Below are 20,752 nucleotides of genomic sequence, written 5' to 3' on the forward strand. Positions count from 1 at the left end.
GTCACAGCTGTGGCTTGGATCCCATGTTGTAATGGCATAGGCTGGTGGCTACAGCTCCAATTTGACACCTAGCCTGGGAACATCCAGATGCTGTGGTGCAGCCCCTAAAAAAAACAAAAAGACCAAAAAAAAAAAAAAAGATGAGCAAGTACTGTTGAGGAGAAATTGTATTTTTCATACATTGCTAGTTGTTGTGTAAAAATGGTGCAGCCACTTTGGAAAACAGTTTGAGAGTTCCTCAAAAAGTTAAACATGTGGAGTTCCCTGGTGACCTAGAAGTTAAGGATTCAGCATTGTCACTGCTGTGGCTTGGGTTCAGTCTCTGGCCCAGGAAATTCCACATGCTGCAGGTATCCTCCCCAAAAAAGTTAAACACAGTTACTATAAGATCCAGCAATTTTACTCCAAGATATACCCAAGAAAATGGAAAATATCACACAAACTTCTCACTAGTAAATGTTCACAGCATTATTCTTTTTTTTTTTTTTTTGTCTTTTGTCTTTTTTTTTCAGATTCGTTTCCACTGCGCCATGACAGGAACTCCATCATTGCATTATTCTTAACAGCAAAAAAAGTGAAAACAACTCAAATGTCCACAAACTGGTGAATAAACAAAATGTGGTATATCCATACAATGGAATATTATTCAGTCATAAAAGGAATGAAGTACCAACAAGCTACAACATAAATGAACCCTGGAAACATGCTAGGTAAAAGAACTCAGACCAAAAAAGACACATATTATAGAATTCCATTTATATGAAATGTCCAGAATAGGAAAATCTATAGACAGAAAGTAGATTCATGGTTTCCAGGGCTAAGAGAGGGAGGAATTGGGGTTGGTAGTTACTGCTAACAAGTACAGCGTTTCTTTTTGGAGTGATGAAAATTTCGGGAATCAGATAGTGGTGATAGCCACACAACCTTATGTATATTATAAAACACTGAATTATACAGTGTAGTAAATTTTATGTTATTAATTATATCAATAAAAAATATATGCTTGCTGACAGAAACCAGATATTTACATAATCTCAAAGTATCTTTCTCAAAGTATTTAGGAATTACAAAGAGGAAAATATAAAGTCCACATTAGAGAATTCTGGCAGACACCACCTTAGTTAAGTGATCAAGGTCAACATCACCAGTAAATACTAGCATCATGTACACTCTGATAAGATGCACTGAGGAGGGCACATTCACTTCTGTGGTAGCATCCTCAAAAATACAAAATCTTAATCTAATCTAATCTTTTCTCTAGCAGATAAACCCAAGTTGAGGTACATTACACAAAATAACTATCTAGTACTCTTCAAAAGAGACAAGGTCATAAAAGATTGAGAAACTTATCTCCAGATCTATGGAGACATGACAACTAAGTGCATCGTGTGATCCTGGACTGGATACTGGAACACAAAAAAGACATTAGCGGGAAAACTGGTGAAATCCTAATAAATTCTGTACTTTAGTTAACAGCATTGTATCAAGGTTAACTTCATTTCCGCTGTGCCACGATGAGAACTCCCCCAAGGTTAATTTCTCATTTAGTTGGATAAAAGTTCTTTGGCTATGTATGATATTAACATAAGAGGAAGACGGGTGAAAGATATAGAGGAATTCTCTGTACTATTTTTGCAACTCTTCAGTAAGCCTAAAATTCTCCCAAAATTAAAAAAAATTAACTGCTAAGAAACATGAAGCTGGAATTCCCATTGTGGCACAGTGGAAATGAATCTGACTAGTATTCTTGAGGATGTGGGTGCGATCCCTGGCCTCACTCAGTGGGTTAAAGATCCGGCGTTACCATGAGCTGTGGTCTAAAGTCGCAGATGCAGTTAGGATCCCGAGCTGCGACTGTGGCATAGGCCAGCATCTGTAGCTCTGAATCAACACCTAGCCTGGGAACTTCCATATGCCGTGGATGTAGCCCTAAAAACCAAAAGAAGAAAAAAGAAAGAAACATGAAGCTAAAGTTGTTTTTTTTTTTTTTTTCTGGTCTTTCTAGGGTTGCACCTTCAACATATGGAGGTTCCCAGGCTAGGGGTCTAATCAGAGCTGTGGCGACTGGTCTATGCCAGAGCCACATCAACTCGGGATCTGAGCCACATCTACAACCTACACCACAGATCAGGGCAACGCCAGATCCTTAACCCACTGAGCGAGGCCAGGAATCGAACCCACAACCTCATGGTTCCCAGTCAGATTCGTTAATCACTGAGACATGACGGGAACTCCTAACATGAAAAATTTGAATAAGCTAGTGTTTAAATTCTTACCAGGCCTGGTGTGGTATCTTCATCACTGTCTCCATCCTGACTGCTTTCCGCATCAGCACTGAGAATCACTGCATCTGAAGTGCTCTTGCATTGCCACTTGTTACTTTCAGCATAAACATCTAAGGATGATTTTTGCAAAGTGGATTCTGCCTTGGAAGATGTGGCTTCCATCTTTGGAGTTAGAATCTTTCTGCAGGTTTTCTCTATTTCAGCCTTCTTACATTTCTTACATGCCACTTCATTGTTAGAATTCTTATCTAATAGGGATTTGGGGCGCGTAAATTGGTCCGGCTTGTAGTTACTGAGTGAAAAGGGGACAAGATACACCTTAGCTGTTTTTCCTAAAACTGTAGTTTGTACCGGTCTCAGAGATACATAAGCGATGTTTTGGTTTTCCTTATATTCATTCACCTATTCAGGTCAATAAAGGAAAAGAGAGTATTAAAATTCCAGGTCTTAAGCCTTTTCTTTCAGATCTTTGTAAATAAACCTAATACCTATTTCATAATGACAACATAAATCCAAACTGATGATATCCTGTAAGGAAACTTTTTTCCGTCCAAAATCTAGATACTCAATTCATTAACTTGAATAGAATTATTTACTATACTAGGCACATTTCTTACCCATAAGTCTGCCAGACAAATAATAAAAATAACTACAATCTGTAATTGAAGAGACCGAGGAAACCAGAATAGTTTCAAGAGCCGAAAGCTGACCATCACTACTGCAAAAGCAAATGCACACTTTCTGATCCCATCATGAAACTATTTCTGGAATTAGTGATAAGGACTTTCCTCAATGCTGATAGGCCTAGTTTCCATAGAGGAAAACCAGGACAGGCATCTCTGCTATCTTTTGGAGCAACACCCCAGAAAAACCCGTTAAACTGAGACAAGCCCCATAAAGCGGGAAAGTTTGACAAGTCCTCCTGTCCTCCTCGGCCTATGCCGGGCAGATCCCTCACGAAGACTGAGGCAGGAACACACCCGAAAGCAACAAGCCGTTTCTCACATTCACCTGCAGCCGCTGTCTGGAGCCTGCCTTCTCCTCGGCCTCCGCGCGCGGTCCAAACATCTTTCCGCAGTTTAGCTGCTGGCGTCTTCCCGCCAAGATTGCGGCAGGAGGTGGGGATGGGTGGGGTCGGGAGGGGAGGGGCGGGGTCGGGAGGGGAGGGGCGGGGCCCGGGGCAGGGGAAGCCGGGCGGCGCAGGCGGGTTCGGATCCCAGCCATTGGGAGGGGGAGGGGGCACGGGGCATTACGTTAGTAGCTTAAGGAGGCTAGCTTGGCAGCCTCATCCCAAACTCAAATTCTTTAGGGAAATGTAGAAGCCAAATCGGCATTTTTACCTTGGATCCAGGTGATTTTGATGCTGCTGATGTCAGTATCTCACTTTGAAGAACACCTGCACTTCTGCTAAGGAAAAACCACCTTGCCTAGCACTGTGAGCTTGGAGAAGATTCAGATGCACTTAGATGTCGTATGAAATAAAGAGGAAATGAAATCGAAACCAACATGCAGCCTTTTACCTTGACTCCTAGTTCCTTGTAACCCCACCACCAGAAAACTATGCCCTATGGCTACCTTATTATCTTCTCCCTAGGAAAGGAAGCATTTTGATATTTTTTCAAGAGCCAATAACAAGCTGGTTTAATTTCACCCACAAGTTAACTAAGCTGGTTTAAATTTTGCCCACCAGTTAGGATTCTAGTAATGACCTTACAAAGCCCCAACACTGGGAGAAAGTTCTCAATAGCTTCTGTATCACAAAAGCACCAAATGTAAGACTTTAGGGCACTGCATTTAAGAGTTACAGTCATATCAAACTTTTTTTTCTATTCTCTAGATGTCCGTGAGCAGAAACAACTAACTGCCTTCCCATCAGATTTACTCCTTCTGAATAGCACGGTTTTGAAGCTGATAAAATTATAATACAAATTTCTATTTGCTCTATTTTTACAGTCCTTTTCTTTCCAGCTCAAAATTGCTCCTTTGATGGCTTACTTGAGTCATCCATTGTTCCTTAATGGAGATTTGCTCAATTGTATTTCTCCCAGCCTAAGCCCAATTTTAGAACACAGATGAAATAATTTTAGAACGAATCCTTCAAAGCCCTTCAGGAACTTTCACACTCCTCAAATGAAAAATTACTGATAAAATCAAACTTTTCATAGTGTCTAATATATATACCATGCAATTTCTGTACTTCAAGACTTTGCTCATGTGTCCCTTCCCTCCCCACCACAGCAGTTATAAAATCCTTTCTACACTGAATGTGTTTTGACTTTCAATTAGCCTATGTTTTTTACACAGCCCAGCAAGTAAATTGGGATTGTTTCTGATATTACTGTAAAAGCCCTTGAAGACTTCCTAAATAAAATTCAAGTATTTGGAAGACATAAGCCTTTTAACAATGCTCCATACTCCTTAGAGCTAAACGAGGTAAATACAGCAAGTGCTTAATAATTACTTATGGACTTTCATATACAACCATTCCAGCCAAGAATATGTTTTAATAGGCAGTCTCTAGAAAGGAAAGAACTGAAACGCCTAAGAGTGTTTGGATTTCAGGCATTGTTCTAAGCCGTTTAGGGGATTTTTTTTTCCTGCCACTGGTCTAAATTAGCACCACTTGCCCTGACGTAACCCAAAAATATCGCACTACAAACCGCTCGGTCTCATCAAGTGAGAAAATCAGGTGCTATTAGCAGGATTTCTATTTCGATTTAACTCTAATTCTTAGCTTTCAACAATCTGAACACACTGTCCTTCTCTAACTCCTCGGTTTCTTCTTCATCACTTTGCCATTTTCCTCGGCTTCAAACGAACCTAATCAGCGAAACCTTTAATTCGGGTCTTCCGCGGACCTCAGAGTCTTAACCGCAAAGTCCAGAGAGCCATTTCCCGCCAGAAGTGGCGTCCAAATACCGCGAGACTAAGGTCGACAGGGAGTTTATGAGCATGCGCAGTAACAGACTCCACGGACTTTGGCTCCCTGACGTCCTCCACAATCCCACAATCCTCTAGTCGTACATTTCCTGTTTTTCTAGCTCAGCCGTAAGTGGTGTTTCTATCAGTACGCAGCAGTGTCCAGTGGCCTCTGGTGCGGAGGATTTTCTGTTCGTTGACGTTGTACCTGTTCACAGTTTGGAATCAGTCAAGTTTTGGAATCACCGCCGCTGCCATCAAAATGTCGGTCCCAAGCGCACTCATGAAACAACCGCCTATTCAGTCTACGGCTGGGGCCGTCCCGGTTCGCAATGAGAAAGGTACTGTGTTGAGCTGTTTTCCAGTCGGATCTTACTTGTTTCCCTAGCATATTCCAAACCGACCCCGGGCCCACCACCTCAGCCCCAGCGATCCTTAAGACCTTGCCCCCTATTTCTTTCGCCATCAAACTCGCATCCAATCGCGTTGCCTAGAAGGGAAAAAAACACCCACACTATTTCCACCTCATCTTGTTCCTAGAGCCTGTCGGTTCACTCCTACAGCAAGCATCCTCTTCCCTTGGCCTCCACCAATAAACTAGAGTAATAAATAAAGTGAACGCTTGCTGTTTGGAAGGCGTTGTGCGGGATACAATCCCAGTTTTGTTATCCATAATCTGTTTATGCTTTTATAACTCTTACTGTAATTATGTGTCCATCTCTCTCTACTGCATCATAAACTCATAGATTCCTCAAGGCAGGAACCCTCTCTTATTAAACTTTTTAATCCCTTTCAACCAACGCAGTGACTGTATTTGTTAAATTTAATACAGAGACAGTACCCCTAACCTTAAGGAACTCATAGTAGACGTGATTCATGCAAAAAGAGACCTATTCTAAGCAAGTGTGCAGTCTTTCGCACCCCTAATACTGTTACATAGGTGATGTAAACCAAGCGCTTTGAATAATCTCTTCAGACTGGGGTACTCAAGTTGATCTTTAAAGGATAGGTTTGATTCCAGTGAGTGCAGATGGATGAAGCAACACTGTACCTGTTTAGGGAGTCAGACTGAAAAGTCAAGAGTTTTTTCAGTAAGATATTTGGAAAATAATATCACTTCTTTCCTGTTTTTTAAATATAAGGTACTTATCCTTGTGTAACCTGCCTTTTTTTTTTTTTTTCCTTAAACTCTGTGGTTTTTTGATAAGTGCCTTTGGATACATGGAGATCTTATTAATTTAACTGCTTATGAGGTCTATTATATGGAGTTTGTTCCCTGCTGAGGGACAATTAGCTGTTTTGTTACTTTTTTTCCTCTTACACACAGCGCTGCAGTTATCATTCTTTAGTGCACTGCCTTAAGAATTTTAGGGTAGACTCCTAGAAGTTCTTCATCAATTAACTACCTATTGCCATTTGCTCTCCACAGTGGATTGTAAGAGCATTGAAAGTTTTTATTTCCTGTTATATTACCCACAATCTTGGTTGTATGAGATTTTTTTTATTTGCCCGATCTAATGGGTGTGAAACAATAGCACGTTATTTTAATTTGCAATTTCCTGAGTCCAGGATTACTAGGCATCTTGTTTGTGTGTTTATCATCTCTCTAGGTGTTGTCTTCTATGAATTATCTCTTTCAATTACCCATTTTCTATTTAGTTTGTTCTGACACATCCCAAATCTTTTTTTTTTTTTTTTTTTTTTTTTTTTTTTTGTCTTTTTGCCTTTTCTAGGGCCACTCCTGTGGCACATGGAGGTTCCCAGCTAGGGGTCCAATAGGAGCTGTAGCCGCCGGCCTATGCCACAGCCACTGCAACTAGGGATCTGAGCCGCGTCTGCGACCTACACCACAGCTCACGGCAATGCCGGATCCTTAACCTACTGAGCAAGGCCAGGGATCGAACCTGAAACCTCATGGTTCCGAGTCAGATTCGTTAGCCACTGTGCCACAATGGGAACTCCCCCAAACTTTAATATCTATTTCCCAGAGTTTTTTGGCTTGTCTTTTAATTATGGAGTCTTCTGTCACACAGGTGTTTTTAGTTTTATTGTTGACAGATTTAACAATTTTGTCTTTTATGTTTTGTGGTGTTTAGTATACTGTTTAAGAAATCCTTGGAGTTTCCTGGTGGCTCAGTAGGTTAAGGATCCAGTATTATCTTGGCTGTGGCTCTGATCCCAGCTGTGGCCCAGTTTCAGTCCCTGGCCCAGGAACGTCCCAATTTAAAAAAAAAAAAAAAAAAAAAAAAAAAAGTCTTTTGAGTTCCCCTTCCCAATTTAAAAAAAAAAAAAAAAGTCTTTTGAGTAACTTACCCAACCAGAATCCATGAGGACTCGGGTTTGATCCCTGACCCCGCTCAGTGGGTTAAGGATCTGTCATTGCTGTGAGCTGTGGTGTTGATCCCAGATGCAGCTCAGATCCCGTGTTGCTGTGACTGTGGTGTAGCCAGCAGCTGCAGCTCTGATTCAACCCCTGGCCTGGAAACCTCCACATTTCCTTGAGTGCCGCCCTAAAAAGACCAAAAAAAAAAAAAGATTTTTGGTTATCTAAGTGTTTGTATATTCTGAATAGGAAGGATTACACAGTTGTCTAAGACAGACTATAAGTTAAGGAGCTTACAGTCCAGCAGGGATGTAAATGTTTAAGATGTGTTTTTCGTGCATGAGTATTTAGCTTATCTGGAATTGTGTGTGTGTGTGGCATCCATTATAGATCTAATTTTAGTATTTACCTCAGGGCTAGCCAGTTGCCCCAACTACTCCATTGTTTTGCCGTACCCACTGCAAGTTATGCTTATTTGCCATATGTATAACTTCTTTGGTGAGGTATCTGTTAAGGTCATTTTTTTGGTTGGTTGGTTGGTTTGGTTTTTTTGCCGTCCACTGATTTTTAATGTCACTTCTGCAGTATACCAAGTTCTCATTATAGGTTTGTTTCTCTGCTCTCTGTGTGTTCACTTGGTCCCTTTGTATCCCTCAATGATATACTGTTTTAATAACTATAAATTTGAATAAGTCTTGTGATCTAATGCAAACTCTCCCCGACCTCACCCTAGTCTTTTTTTTTTTTTCCCATCAAGACTTTATATTTTTTAGAGAAGTTTTAGGTTCGCAGCAAAATTGAGAAAATACAGAGATTTACCGTATACCTCCTACCCCCACACATACATAGCCTCCCCCATTATCAACATCCTTCACTAGAGTGATTCAGTTGTTACAATGGTAAACCCACATTGACCCATCATTATCATCCAAAGTCCATAGTTTACATTAAGGTTTACTCTTGGTGTTCTGCAGTCTTTGGATTTGGACAAATGTATAGGGACATACATCCATCATTATCATCATACACAGTATCTTCATTTAGTGATGTGCATTTAAAGTTCGTCCAAGTCTTTTCATGGCTTGATAGCTCTTTTCTTTCTAGTACTGAGTAATATTCCATCATCTGGACATACTACAGTTGATTCATTCACCTAGTGAAGGACATCTTTTTTTTTTTTTTTTTTTTTGTCTTTTTGTCTTTTGTTGTTGTTGTTGTTGCTATTTCTTGGGCCGCTCCCACGGCATATGGAGGTTCCCAGGCTAGGAGTTGAATCGGAGCTGTAGCCACCGGCCTACACCAGAGCCACAGCAACTCGGGATCCAAGCCGCGTCTGCAACCTACACCACAGCTCACGGCAACGCCGGATCGTTAACCCTCTGAGCAAGGGCAGGGACCGAACCGCAACCTCATGGTTCCTAGTTGGATTCGTTAACCACTGCGCCACGACGGGAACTCCTGAAGGACATCTTGATTGCTTAGAAGTCCTGGCAGTTTGAACAAGGCTGCAGTAAATATTCATGTGCAGTTTTTTGTGTGGACATAAGTTTTCAACTCCTTTGGCTAAATACCAAGACTATGCTTAGTTGTATAAGAAAACAGCAAACCATCTAAAGTGGTTGTACCTTTTTGCATTCCCACCAGCAGTGAATTAGAGTTCCTCTTGCTCCACATTCTCACCAGCATTAGGTGTCATCAGACCTCTGGATTTTGGCCATTCTAGTATGTATTAGTGGTATCTCGTTGTTTCAATTTACAGTTCCCTGAAGACATACAATGTGAAGCATCTTTTCACATGCTTATTTGCCATATGTATAACTTCTTTGGTGAGGTATCTGTTAAGGTCATTTTTTTGGTTGGTTGGTTGGTTGGTTTGGTTTTTTTGCCGTACCCACAGCATGTGAAAATTCCCAGGCTAGAGATCGAACTCACACTGCAGTTGCAACTTGGACCACAACTGTGGCAACACCAGATCCTTAACCCACTGTACCACCAGGAAAATCCTTCACTATTTCTCAATTCGCTAGACTTATTGGTATTTATAAAAGACAGATAATCTACTCTTGCAGGTTTTATAACACATAAGCTAAAATTGAAGGAAGTAGAAATAAAGATTAAAATATTGAGTTATATGGTAATATAAAGACTGCCTTGGAAAAGTCCAAAGGAACTAAAAGAATGACAGAGCGGTATTTTAATTTTATATTCCTACTTAAGCCACCCTTACTGTGTGCTGAGCATTGTTACAAATAATTCACTTATTCATACAGTTGAGGTGAAATAGCATGAATTTGTGATGGCTGTAGTCTCCATATTTGGGGAGACTTTTTCTGTTGTTTCATTGCCTGCCTTCCTTGTTGTTTTTTGGGGTTTTTTTTTTTTTTTTTTTTTGTCTTTTTGTCATTTCTTGGGCCGCTCCCACAGCATATGGAGGTTCCCAGGCTAGGGGTCTAATCAGAGCTGTAGCTACTGGCCTACGCCAGAGCAACGCAGGATCCGAGCCGCGTCTGCAACCTACACCACAGCTCACGGCAACACCGGATCGTTAACCCACTGAGCAAGGTCAGGGACCCAACCCACAACCTCCTGGTTCCTAGTGGGATTCATTAACCACTGAGCCACGACGGGAATTCCCTGCCTTCCTCATTGTAACCAAGCTAGCGCTCCTATCATTAGTGTTATTATTCACAAGAATGCCTTTTTGTGACATGGCCTTTGTAGGAAAACAACATTAGATGAATAGATGGTTGGGTAGTGGCTCTCTTCTTCTCCTGCTTGGACTCTGGTTTACCAGGAATACAGGGCTCTGCCTGGAAAGGCCAAGGGTTTAAGGACACTGAGCAAGAGGCTACTGAAACATAATAAGTTATCTCTCTCACCCAGGCGAGATTTCGATGGAAAAAGTGAAGGTAAAACGTTATGTGTCAGGAAAGAGGCCAGACTATGCCCCTATGGAGTCCTCAGATGAGGAGGATGAAGAATTTCAGTTCATTAAGAAAGCCAAAGAACAAGAAGCAGAGCCTGAGGAACAAGAGGAGGATTCATCTAGTGACCCTCGGCTGCGACGTTTGCAGAACCGTATTAGTGAAGATGTGGAAGAGAGGTAATGACTAGAGTCAGGTTTCGCTGGACCTAAACCCCTAAAAGTTAAGGAATAGGAATGACAACAATAATAGCTAATACTTGAATAGTGCTTACTATTTGCCAGTCACTATTCCAAATATGTTACATTTACTAATTCTTGTAATCCACATGATAACCTTATGAAGTAGGTAGTATTGTCCCCATTTTTATAAGTAAGGAAATTGAGGCACAATGGGGTTAGGAAAATTACTCATTTTCTGTTAAGGAAATAGAAAACACAGACCATTGGTTGGTTTGTGGAGGAGTCTTTTTAGTACAAAGACGTTTTATAAAATTTGAGAAATTCTTTTTATTCATTCATTTATTCTAAAGGCTAATGAGAAGAAATGACACTAATGAAGCAGGAAAAAAGGAGTGATGAGTGGTCTCACATAGGAAAGGGAGCCTCGGATGAGGGATTTTGTGTGTTTTGTGTAATGATTGAGACATCACCTTACAGAGTAGGCCAGAGGTCCCAAGTTTTCACAGTTCATATTGTCTTTTTCACAGGTCCCCTGTGAAAAATTCTATTTTGTTAAATAGTTATATCCAGATGATTTCATAAATATTTATGTCCTAACAACTTAGCCATTAAAAAATATAATACACATGAAGGAAAAAAAATTTTTTATTTCACTCTTACATAACCAGTTACTTACTAGTGAGGTTTGTGTGCCTCTTGGGCCCTGACAATTTCTCAAACCTTAAGGACAGACTGGCACTGACACTCTCATTTTCTGCTCCATATTGCTTTTCATGCAGTACCTGCTTTTTATCATAGCAGCCCCCAAAATCCATTTCCACAAAGATCTAATGTTGAAACTGTGAAGTATCTTGAGCTATAAAATATATCCCATTGTACCCATATGAGTTTGTTGCAGTGCCCCAGGGTGCCTCAACATATGTTTAATGTTTTAGGTCAAACTTGACTATTTGCTCTGTCACTTTTGAGTTAGTTTCTTTAACTTACCCCTCAGGTTCCTGACCTTAGGACTTCAGCATGAATAAAAGCAAACATAATGTCCAGGTGTTTTGTGACTGAGGAAATTGGCTGATGCCCTTTGTTTTGGTGATGTTGACATTACTTGGAGACACTGTCTTTCAGATTGGCTCGACATCGGAAAATAGTGGAACCCGAAGTGGTGGGAGAAAGTGACTCAGAAGTAGAAGGAGATGCTTGGCGCATGGAACGAGAAGATACCAGTGAAGAAGAAGAAGAAGAGATTGATGATGAGGTATAAGAAAGGAAGGTCTTTCTGGGTACAAGGAAAAGTTAGAGTCTGTGCTCCTTTATTGAGGCTTTAAAGGCACAAGACATCTGCTTTTGGCAGAAGTCTCATCCAGTGTTCCCTGTTTGTTGAGGATAGGATTGAAAATAGAATGGGGAGTTCCCGTGGTGGCGCAGTGGTTAACGAATCCAACTAGGAACCATGAGGTTGCGGGTTCGGTCCCTGCCCTTGCTCAGTGGGTTAACAATCCGGCGTTACTGTGAGCTGTGGTGTAGGTTGCAGACGCGGCTCGGATCCCGTGTTACTGTGGCTCTGGCGTAGGCCGGCAGCTACAGCTCCGATTCGACCCCTAGCCTGGGAACCTCCATATGCCATGGGAGCGGCCCAAGAAATAGCAAAAAGACAAAAAGCAAAAAACAAACAAACAAAAAAGAAAATAGAATGGTACTAAGTTGCATTTACTCCTATCAGAATTTGTTGAGCTTGATGAGATAAAAAGCCATCTCAGAGTTCAAGCCACTTGCCTGACTGGCTTGAACATATAACTTGACAGGAAATAGAGCGACGCCGTGGCATGATGCGTCAACGAGCACAGGAGAGAAAAAATGAAGAGATGGAAGTCATGGAGGTGGAAGATGAGGGGCGTTCTGGGGAGGAGTCAGAATCAGAGTCTGAGTATGAAGAGTACACAGACAGTGAAGATGAGATGGAGCCTCGCCTTAAGCCAGTCTTCATTCGGAAGTAAGTATCTCACAAGCCAGGCCTGAATCCACATAAGTACTACTTCCCAGGTCTGAAGGTAGAAGCCTCTTTTCTGGAGTTCCCGTCGTGGCGCAGTGGTTAACGAATCCGACTAGGAACCATGAGGTTGCGGGTTCGGTCCCTGCCCTTGCTCAGTGGGTTAACGATCCGGCGTTTCCGTGAGCTGTGGTGTAGGTTGCAGACGCGGCTCAGATCCCGAGTTGCTGTGGCTCTGGCATAGGCCGGTGGCTACAGCTCCGATTCAGCCCCTAGCCTGGGAACCTCCATATGCCGTGGGAGCGGCCCAAGAAATAGCAACAACAACAACAACAAAAGACAAAAAATAAAATTAAAAAAAAAAAAAAAAAAAAGAAGCCTCTTTTCTATCTCATGCTTTCCTGAAATGAAAGCATTCAGTAAAGAGTTCCTCTTGTGGCTCAGTGGGTTAAGAACCCAACTAGTATCCACGAGGATTCAGTTTTAATCCCTGGCTTCGCTCAGTGGGTTAAGGATCTGGCATTGCGACGAAATGCAGTGTAGGTTGCACACTCACCTCAGATCCAACATTGCTATGGCTGTGGTGTGAGCCATCAGCTGCAGCTCCAATTTGACTGCTAGCCTGGGAACTTCCATATGCCTCAGGTGCAGCCCTAAAAAGACCAAAAAAAAGCAAAGAAAGCACTAAGTAAGAGTCTTCTGCCCAGTGCCCCAAATCGGCAGAGTATTTGCTAAGGAATATCTTGGTGTTAGCAGGGTGCCTGTTTGTTTTCACAACTCCCTTTCCAGTTAAAGAAAACATACCTACCAAGGTTGTATATTGTTTTAAACACAAAATAAAGCTTAAAGAGCAAATTGCTATTGCTTTCCTAATGACTAGAAATCCTACTACTTTCAGCCCAGCAGGTTTTTTGCTATTCAGGCTCTTCTCAAAGATGAATGGAATTCTGATGCTCTAAAGACTGGGTATGATTCCCGTTTTTGGCTCTTTGCAAATACTAAAGCCAGAGATTGTTTGGATTTGTCTGATTTGGATGGGATTTGATTTAGGGGAACAGCGAGCACCACTCTAAGGCTTTGGGCAATTAACAGGACCTCTGTGCTACAGGAAGGACCGAGTAACAGTTCAAGAACGGGAGGCCGAAGCATTGAAACAGAAGGAGCTGGAGCAGGAGGCCAAACGCATGGCTGAGGAGAGACGCAAATATACACTCAAGGTACTGGAGGTGGCTGTGAGAGTTGAGTGCAAGGAGTCATGTGTCTAGGTTTGTCTGAGCCGATTAAGGAAGCCCAACAGTTTAATTCTCCCTATCCAGATTGTAGAAGAAGAGACCAAGAAAGAGCTGGAGGAGAACAAGCGGTCCCTGGCTGCGCTAGATGCACTCAATACTGATGATGAAAATGATGAGGAGGAATATGAAGCATGGAAAGTTCGGGAGCTAAAGAGAATCAAGAGGGACAGAGAAGATAGAGAAGCGTAAGTAATGGGAAGGGCTTTGTTTTGTTGTCTTTTTTAGGGCCGCACCCACAGTATATGGAGGTTCCCAGGGTAGAGGTTGAATCAGAGCTGTAAGTGCCAGCCTACACCATAGTCATAACAATACCAGATCCAAGCCACGTCTCTAACTTAGAACACTGCTCACGGTAAGACCGGATTCTTAACCCACTAAGCGAGGAGGCCAACAGTCGAACCCATGTCCTCATGGATACTAGTCTGGTTCATTACCACTGAGCCACAACAGGAATTCCAGAGCTTACAGTTTAATACCACTGGTGGGACGGGTTCCTAACAGGTTAGCTCTACTATGAGTTCCCATCTAGCTTTCTTTAGGGTTCTTGCAACTAGGTGAGTTCCCCGTAATTGGAATGTGGCTTATTACAATAAAATCAGGGAGAAGAAACACTTGGGTCAGTGGTTTTCTGTAATAGAGTGCCAGCTGATACTTTCCTGGCCCACAAGTTACTCACTGTGATGAGTTATCTATTGTATAACAACCCAAACCAAAATTAAGTGACTTGGAATGATTATTTCTCACAATTTTGAAGACAGACTATGCAGTTCCCCTGCTGGTTTTACCTGGTTCTCTTAGGCAGTTGAATCCAGCTGGAAAATTAACTGGCTTCACTCATATGTCTGATAGTTGGTGCTAACTATCAGCTAGATGCTTCACTTCTTCTGTAGGCTAGACTGGTTTCCTTTCATAGTGGTTTCGGGGCGGCATTCCAAGAGGGCAGAGGTAGAACTTAGCAGGGTCTTTCAAGGCTGTGAGGGGAAGAATCTGTGGCATTTAAATAATCCACCACCACTCACTGTGTTAGAACAGAGTCATTTCTGAGTTGCATCACCCATGCTTAGACATTACTAGGAATGAGAGGATAATCTCAGATTACACAGGGAAACCCTCAATAGAAACCTCTGTCCTCAGCCTGCAGTTTCGTAAGGTTTTTATCCTGAGCTTCAAGGAGTCCACGTACCCTTTAATACTGTATGAAAAATGATGTGTATGTTTGCATTTCTCTAATAAAAGGGATGTGACTCTCTACCTCCAAAAAAAAAAAAGGTTAAAGGCACTGCAATCTAATTAGTGATGGTTGATCTTTGGTTTGGGACAAGTAAGCACACTACCAAAGAAATATCAAAAAATTCTTAATGTTATTTTGTTCAAAATGTTAATCTTAATGTTATTATGTTCAAAATGTTATTTATTTATTGTCTTTTGTCTTTTTAGGGCCGCACGCGTGGCATATGGAGGTTCCCAAGGTAGGGGTCTAATCGGAGGTACAGCAGCCAGCCTATACCACAGCCACAGCAACGCCAGATCCAAGCCATACCACACCTCACAGCAATGCCGGATCGTTAACCCACTTTGCGAGGCCAGGGGCAGAACCCGCAACCTCATGGTTACTAGTCGGATTTGTTTCCACTGCGCCACAACAGGAACTCCAACACAGTTATTTTAAATTTTGATTTTTCTTTTAAAGCTAAAAAGGCTTTCTCAGGAAGGGAAATTAGTAATGTCATAAAATCAAGCAACAATAGTATATTGGAACCTCAAAAAGGCTGGAATCAATTTTTGGGAGTTTGCAGTACCAGGTTTTGCAAACATAATAAAGACCACCTCACCTTCTTATTTATTGAGCTCCTGATCTTGATTCCTAACAGGTAATGACTGGAGTTAAATAATGCTTAAAAGGAGGTGGGACCGGGTCATGTTCAGGTAAAACTGCGTCTGTCTGAAGCTGGACTGATACTGATAGTTTTGTTCTCTGAACAGGCTTGAGAAGGAGAAAGCAGAAATTGAACGCATGCGAAACCTGACTGAGGAAGAGAGGCGAGCTGAGCTTCGGGCAAATGGCAAAGTCATTACCAACAAAGCTGTTAAGGGCAAATATAAGTTCTTACAGAAGTATTATCACCGGGGTGCCTTCTTCATGGTAAGTGAAAAGAAAATGGGAAAATGGGGTAGTAGGAATAACTCAGAAGCTTTGAATGCTTTTTCCCCGTCAAGAATAAAGTGGCCCTGGGATGTGACCTCCACTTGCCAGTGGTCTGCGTTCTCATTTGCTTTTTGTCTCTGAAGAATATGAAAGCACCAGAGAGAAGCAATGGCAATAGGATTTTAAAAACATCAACTATTCTCTTTTGGCTCCAGCTCTCTGAAGAAGGAAATGATGTAATAGAGGAAATGAGGAACTGACATAGTGATCTATATAGGTACTAGACTATTTAGGTCCCCCAAATCACTTAGATATCATTATTCATCGTTGAGTGCGAAATCTTGGTTAGGAGAAAACCATGATCTGCAAAGAGCTTTACATTAACTCCTGTTTGAGTGCAGATGTTTAATTCACTTCATTTTGAGATGGCAAAGTGACTGAGTCTAACTAACCCAGAAAATGGTCAGTTATCTTACATTATGTGTCATGCCATCATCTTTGTTTTTCATAAAAAGGCCAAGGTCAAGATAGCAGGCTGTTAACCCTGTATAAAGTGAAAAGGACTTCTTCCAAACTATTTGGATTAGCACTAGTGATAATTCCTCAATAGAGTTAGCAGGAAAAGGAATGGGAGGATTGATAGCATTTGTTTCTCTAATAGCATGTGGTTTGTTAAATTATTTCCTGATGTTAAAAGACTTGGTATTGGAGTTCCCGTCATGGCTCAGTGGTTAACGAATCCTACTAGGAACCATGAGGTTGCGGGTTCGATCCTTGGCCTTGCTCAGTGGATTAAGGATCCAGCATTGCCTTGAGCTGTGGTGTAGGTCACAGACACGGCTCAGATCCCATGTTGCTGTGGCTCTGGCGTAGGCTGGTGGCTGCAGCTCCAATTGGACCCCTAGCCTGGGAACCTCCATATGCCACGGGAGTGGCCCTAGAAAAGGCAAAAAGACACACACACAAAAAAAGAGTTGGTATTGAGTTCCCCTTGCAGCTCAGCGGTAATGAACCCAAATAGTATCCATGAGGATTTGTTTTTGATCCCTGGCCTCACTCAGTGGGTTAAGGATCTGGCACTGCCCTGAGCTGCGCTGTAGGTCACAGACGCAGCTCGGATCCAGCGTTGCTGTGGCTGTGGTGTAGGCTGGCAGCTATAGCTCTGATTCAACCCCTAGCCTGGGAACTTCCATATGCTGTGGGTACAGCCCTAAAAAGACAAAAAAAAAAGTTTGAATCAAAAAGTAGACTAGCTTTTCAAATTTTGTATAGAAAACCTTAAATATCCCTACTGCAGATACCAGTAAAATTTTTAAATTTCAGCGGAGGAGGCCTTACTTCCATCTCTTCAAAATCAGTTTCACTCTATCTGATTAGCAGGAAATATTTGCTTATTATATAGTTTTCTAGCCTATGTGGTTTTCTAGATAGGAGTCAGTGGATTATGGATTATTTCTTGTACTACTTCAAAGTTGTAAAATATTGCTTAAGCATTTCAGCTCCTTTAATAATCAAGCTTCCTAGAGAAATAGTGCATTGCTGACTAAGCTACATTAGGAAGGCTGTATGTGAAAGTCTTTTTGGTGCAGATACTCACATATCAAAAGGATGACATCAGGAGATGACATTTAAGATGTATAGACTTTATTTTTTATTTTTTTGCTTTTTAGGGTCACACCTGTGGCATATGGAGGTTGCCAGGCTAGGGGTCGATCGGAGCTATAGCTGCTGGCCTACGCCACAGCCACAGTAATGCCATCTGCGACCTACTCCACAGCTCACGGCAACGCCAGATCCTTAACCCACTGAGCAGGGCCAGGGATGGAACCCACAACCTCATGGTTCCTGGTCGGATTCATTTCTGCTATGCCTTGACAAGAACTCCAAGATGCATAGGCTTTTTGACATTCAGTGGTAGGAAGACATTCCAGGTGAAGGAACCAGAAGGAATGGAGACAGAAAGTAACATCTGTAAAGGCAAGAAGAGGTAGATTAAGGCTTGACTACTACACAGAGTAATTGTGCTTATTTATTTAGTAGAGAACCATTGAAAGTTTTTGAGCAGGACAGAGGTATAATGAGTTGTATTTTTCCAGGAGTTCCTGTCGTGGTGCAGCAGAAACAAATCTGACTAGGAACCATGAGGGCTAAGGGTCTGTCGTTGCCATGAGCCGTGGCGTAGGTTGCAGACACAGCTGGGATCTGGCATTGCTGTGGCTCTGGCATAGGCTAGCAGCTACAGCTCCAATTCAGCCTAGCCTGGGAACCTCCATATGCCACAGATGTGGCCGCAAAAAAAAAAAAAAAAAAAAAGAACAGAATTAATCCAGTGGGATGTGTAAAATTGATTGCAGGGAAAAAGTAAAAACCTAGGTAACAGGAATCTAGGTAATTGAGAGGATGTTAGTCCCATTAACAGAAAAGTTAAGTCAGGAAAAGACTGATTTGTAGAAGTTAGGGAAATGGTTTTCACTTTAGATGTGAGTTTGAAATCCCAACAGAATATCCAAGCTAAGATACGTACTGGGCAGAAGAATCAGGATTGGAGATTTGAGAGGCATGTACAAAGTTGAAGTCATGTAAGTGAGTGAGCATATTGAGTGCAGAGAATATAGCCAGCTTCCAAGAAATGACAACACAAAGGAAAAAAAGGGGTATCAGTTCTTCAACTAGATGTAAGCTCTTGGATCAATAGGTTCAAAACCCTTTGCTTCCTTGGAGTTCTCATCGTGGCTCAGTGGTTAATGAACCTGAATAATATCCATGAGGATGTAGGTTAAACCCTGGCCTTGCTCAGTGGGCGAAGGATCTGGCACTGCTCTGAGCTGTGGTGTAGGTTGCAGACAAAGCTTGGATTCCACATTGCTGTGGCTCTGGTATAGGTGGTGGCTACAGCTCCAATTGAACCCTTAGCCTGGGAACGTCCATCTGCTGTGGGTGCAGCCCTAAAAAGACAAAAAAAAACCCTCTGCTTCCCTTTTATTTTAATAAATATGTAGTTTGAATATATGAGAAATAAAACCACAAGATTGATAAGACTCTTTTCTATAGGATGAGGATGAAGAAGTATACAAGAGAGATTTCAGTGCACCTACCCTGGAGGATCATTTCAACAAAACCATTCTTCCCAAAGTCATGCAGGTATGGTATGGGGTCCCTTAATGAAATGAGAGAGAAATGTATTGAGGGCTGGGACACAATGTTTGGTGGTAAAACTCATTATCTATCCTTCTTACAGGTCAAGAACTTTGGACGCTCTGGCCGTACCAAATATACCCACCTCGTGGATCAAGATACCACCTCCTTTGACTCAGCATGGGGCCAAGAGAGTGCCCAGAACACAAAGTTCTTTAAACAAAAAGCAGCTGGGGTACGAGATGTATTTGAACGGCCGTCTGCCAAGAAGCGGAAAACTACTTAGAGTTCAACTGCTTATTTTTCCAGCTGTGGGACACAACAGGAAATCTCAGCATCTGGTCTTTGATTTGCTTTTACTATTATTTACATGGCCCCTGTATCCAGCCTTCTGGACCTACTGCCATACTTGTGATGCTGGGCAAGCCCAGTCTTTGAAAGTGCTTTGTGAGGTTTGGACTCACTCGTGCTGAGAAACCTGCAGAAAAGCACTGTCCAGGTAGGATAAGAGACTCCCCACCTAGGACTATTTCTGAGAAATCTTCGATTTCTACACTGCTCCATACTCATTTGGAACTGTTCCAGGGTTTCTTTTTCCAGCCCTTAGCTTGGGTTAGAAACATGGGTGTTCATGTTGAGTGACGGAAAATACATCACTTCCTTACGGGAAACCTAAGCTCATTGGAATCTGTTTTGCATTTCTGGGATAAATCTTTTTAGGCAAACAGACTTTTTGATTCATTTATGTGTGTCAAGAAATAAAAGAATCATACATCAACAAGTTTTTTAGCATACCAGAAATAAAATATTTAGGCTGACAAGTATCTTACCTATTAAAAGCAGAGAATTATTCGGCAAAGGATGTTTCACAGTTTGGTCTTCACCTTTGATCTTAGAAACACACAGGTGCTAAACAGACTATGTTGTAATTGGCACTGATTTATTCCATGAGCAAATATATACATGGTTACCCTTATTCTCTAAACCATAGCTGTATATACAAGAAAACTGAACCCCATCAAATGACAAGACTAAGTACCTACCAGTATCTTCTTGCCCAGCTCATGTATCGAGGAGGGCACAGTGCTCCCAGAGTTGCCATGTAGTAGGATCATGCTAGATATCACTAGCAGAGTTAAATTTAACTTTTCCATTTAATATTTACTACATAATCTCCATGCTTATGGCAGAACATTAGGTATTCTAGGGGTTATAAGAAATGGCATTTAACCAATGGAAGGCTATTTCTCAACTGCAGAAAAAAATGACAAGGTTTTTTCACATCCTTTAAACGCCCCACTGGGGAGAATCACTAACCAATCCTTAAATGTCCTAGAATAAAAATACAAGTGCAGGGAGTTCCTGTTGTGGTGCAATGGAAACAAATCCAGGTAGTATCCATGAGGATGCGGGTTGGATCCCTGGCCTTGCTCAGTGGGTTAAGGATCCGGCATTGCCGCGAGCTGTGGTGTAGCTTACAGACGAGGTTTGAATCCCATGTGGCTGTGGCTGTGGCATAGGCTGGCAGGTGTAGCTCCAATTCGACCCCTAGCCTGCAACTT

General features: G+C 41.9%; 2 protein-coding genes across 22 annotated transcripts in view; one reads left to right on the forward strand and one right to left on the reverse strand.

Moving 5' to 3' along the window:
• Positions 1-5,205, reverse strand: part of WDR76 (WD repeat domain 76) — an 88,834-nt gene extending 83,629 nt beyond the window's left edge. For 2 of the 20 annotated variants that reach the window (XR_014812346.1, XM_021096554.2), the window contains exons 1-3: positions 5,106-5,205; positions 3,297-3,689; positions 2,277-2,687 (exon numbers count right to left, since the gene is read on the reverse strand). Coding sequence is in view for 18 of the 20 variants with exons in the window: in XM_021096554.2 (XP_020952213.1) it covers positions 2,277-2,687; positions 3,297-3,509 (624 nt within the window). In the remaining 2 variants the exon portion in view is untranslated. Of the gene's footprint in view, positions 1-2,276; positions 2,688-3,265 lie in introns of all 20 variants that reach the window. The other 18 variants (XM_084971843.1, XM_084971774.1, XM_003121544.5 and 15 more) reach the window with 18 other exon arrangements.
• A 130-nt stretch (positions 5,206-5,335) lies between these two features.
• On the forward strand, positions 5,336-20,049 carry MFAP1 (microfibril associated protein 1). 2 transcript variants are annotated; one of them, XR_014812347.1, is made up of 10 exons: positions 5,336-5,545; positions 10,411-10,630; positions 11,756-11,885; positions 12,433-12,620; positions 13,726-13,834; positions 13,934-14,094; positions 15,893-17,232; positions 18,314-18,715; positions 18,853-19,196; positions 19,294-20,049. XR_014812347.1 is itself a non-coding variant. In XM_001928118.6 (9 exons), the coding sequence occupies exons 1-9, from the start codon at positions 5,467-5,469 to the stop codon at positions 19,474-19,476; spliced, it is 1,320 nt and encodes a 439-aa protein (XP_001928153.1). In that variant the 5' UTR covers positions 5,336-5,466; the 3' UTR covers positions 19,477-20,049. The 2 variants fall into 2 exon arrangements, 1 of the variants encoding a protein (XP_001928153.1); XM_001928118.6 differs by lacking the exon at positions 18,314-18,715 and having other exon boundaries at positions 15,893-16,052; positions 19,107-19,196.
• The last annotated feature ends 703 nt before the right edge of the window (positions 20,050-20,752 follow it).

The sequence above is a fragment of the Sus scrofa genome, chromosome 1, assembly GCF_054392235.1.
Source record: "Sus scrofa isolate SSC_HxYL_T2T_F1_AM1 chromosome 1, Sscrofa_HxYL_maternal_Yorkshire_Landrace_v2.0, whole genome shotgun sequence".
Taxonomy (NCBI): domain Eukaryota; kingdom Metazoa; phylum Chordata; class Mammalia; order Artiodactyla; family Suidae; genus Sus; species Sus scrofa.

What these genes read in the sequence shown, in the direction of transcription:
- MFAP1 (XM_001928118.6), top strand. Translation starts at nt 5,467, where the DNA reads ATGTCGGTCCCAAGCGCACTCATGAAACAACCGCCTATTCAGTCTACG. An exon ending in CCCGGTTCGCAATGAGAAAG is followed by an intron (nt 5,546 to 10,410) that starts GTACTGTGTTGA and finishes TCTCTCACCCAG; the next exon opens with GCGAGATTTCGATGGAAAAA. An exon ending in AGTGAAGATGTGGAAGAGAG is followed by an intron (nt 10,631 to 11,755) that starts GTAATGACTAGA and finishes ACTGTCTTTCAG; the next exon opens with ATTGGCTCGACATCGGAAAA.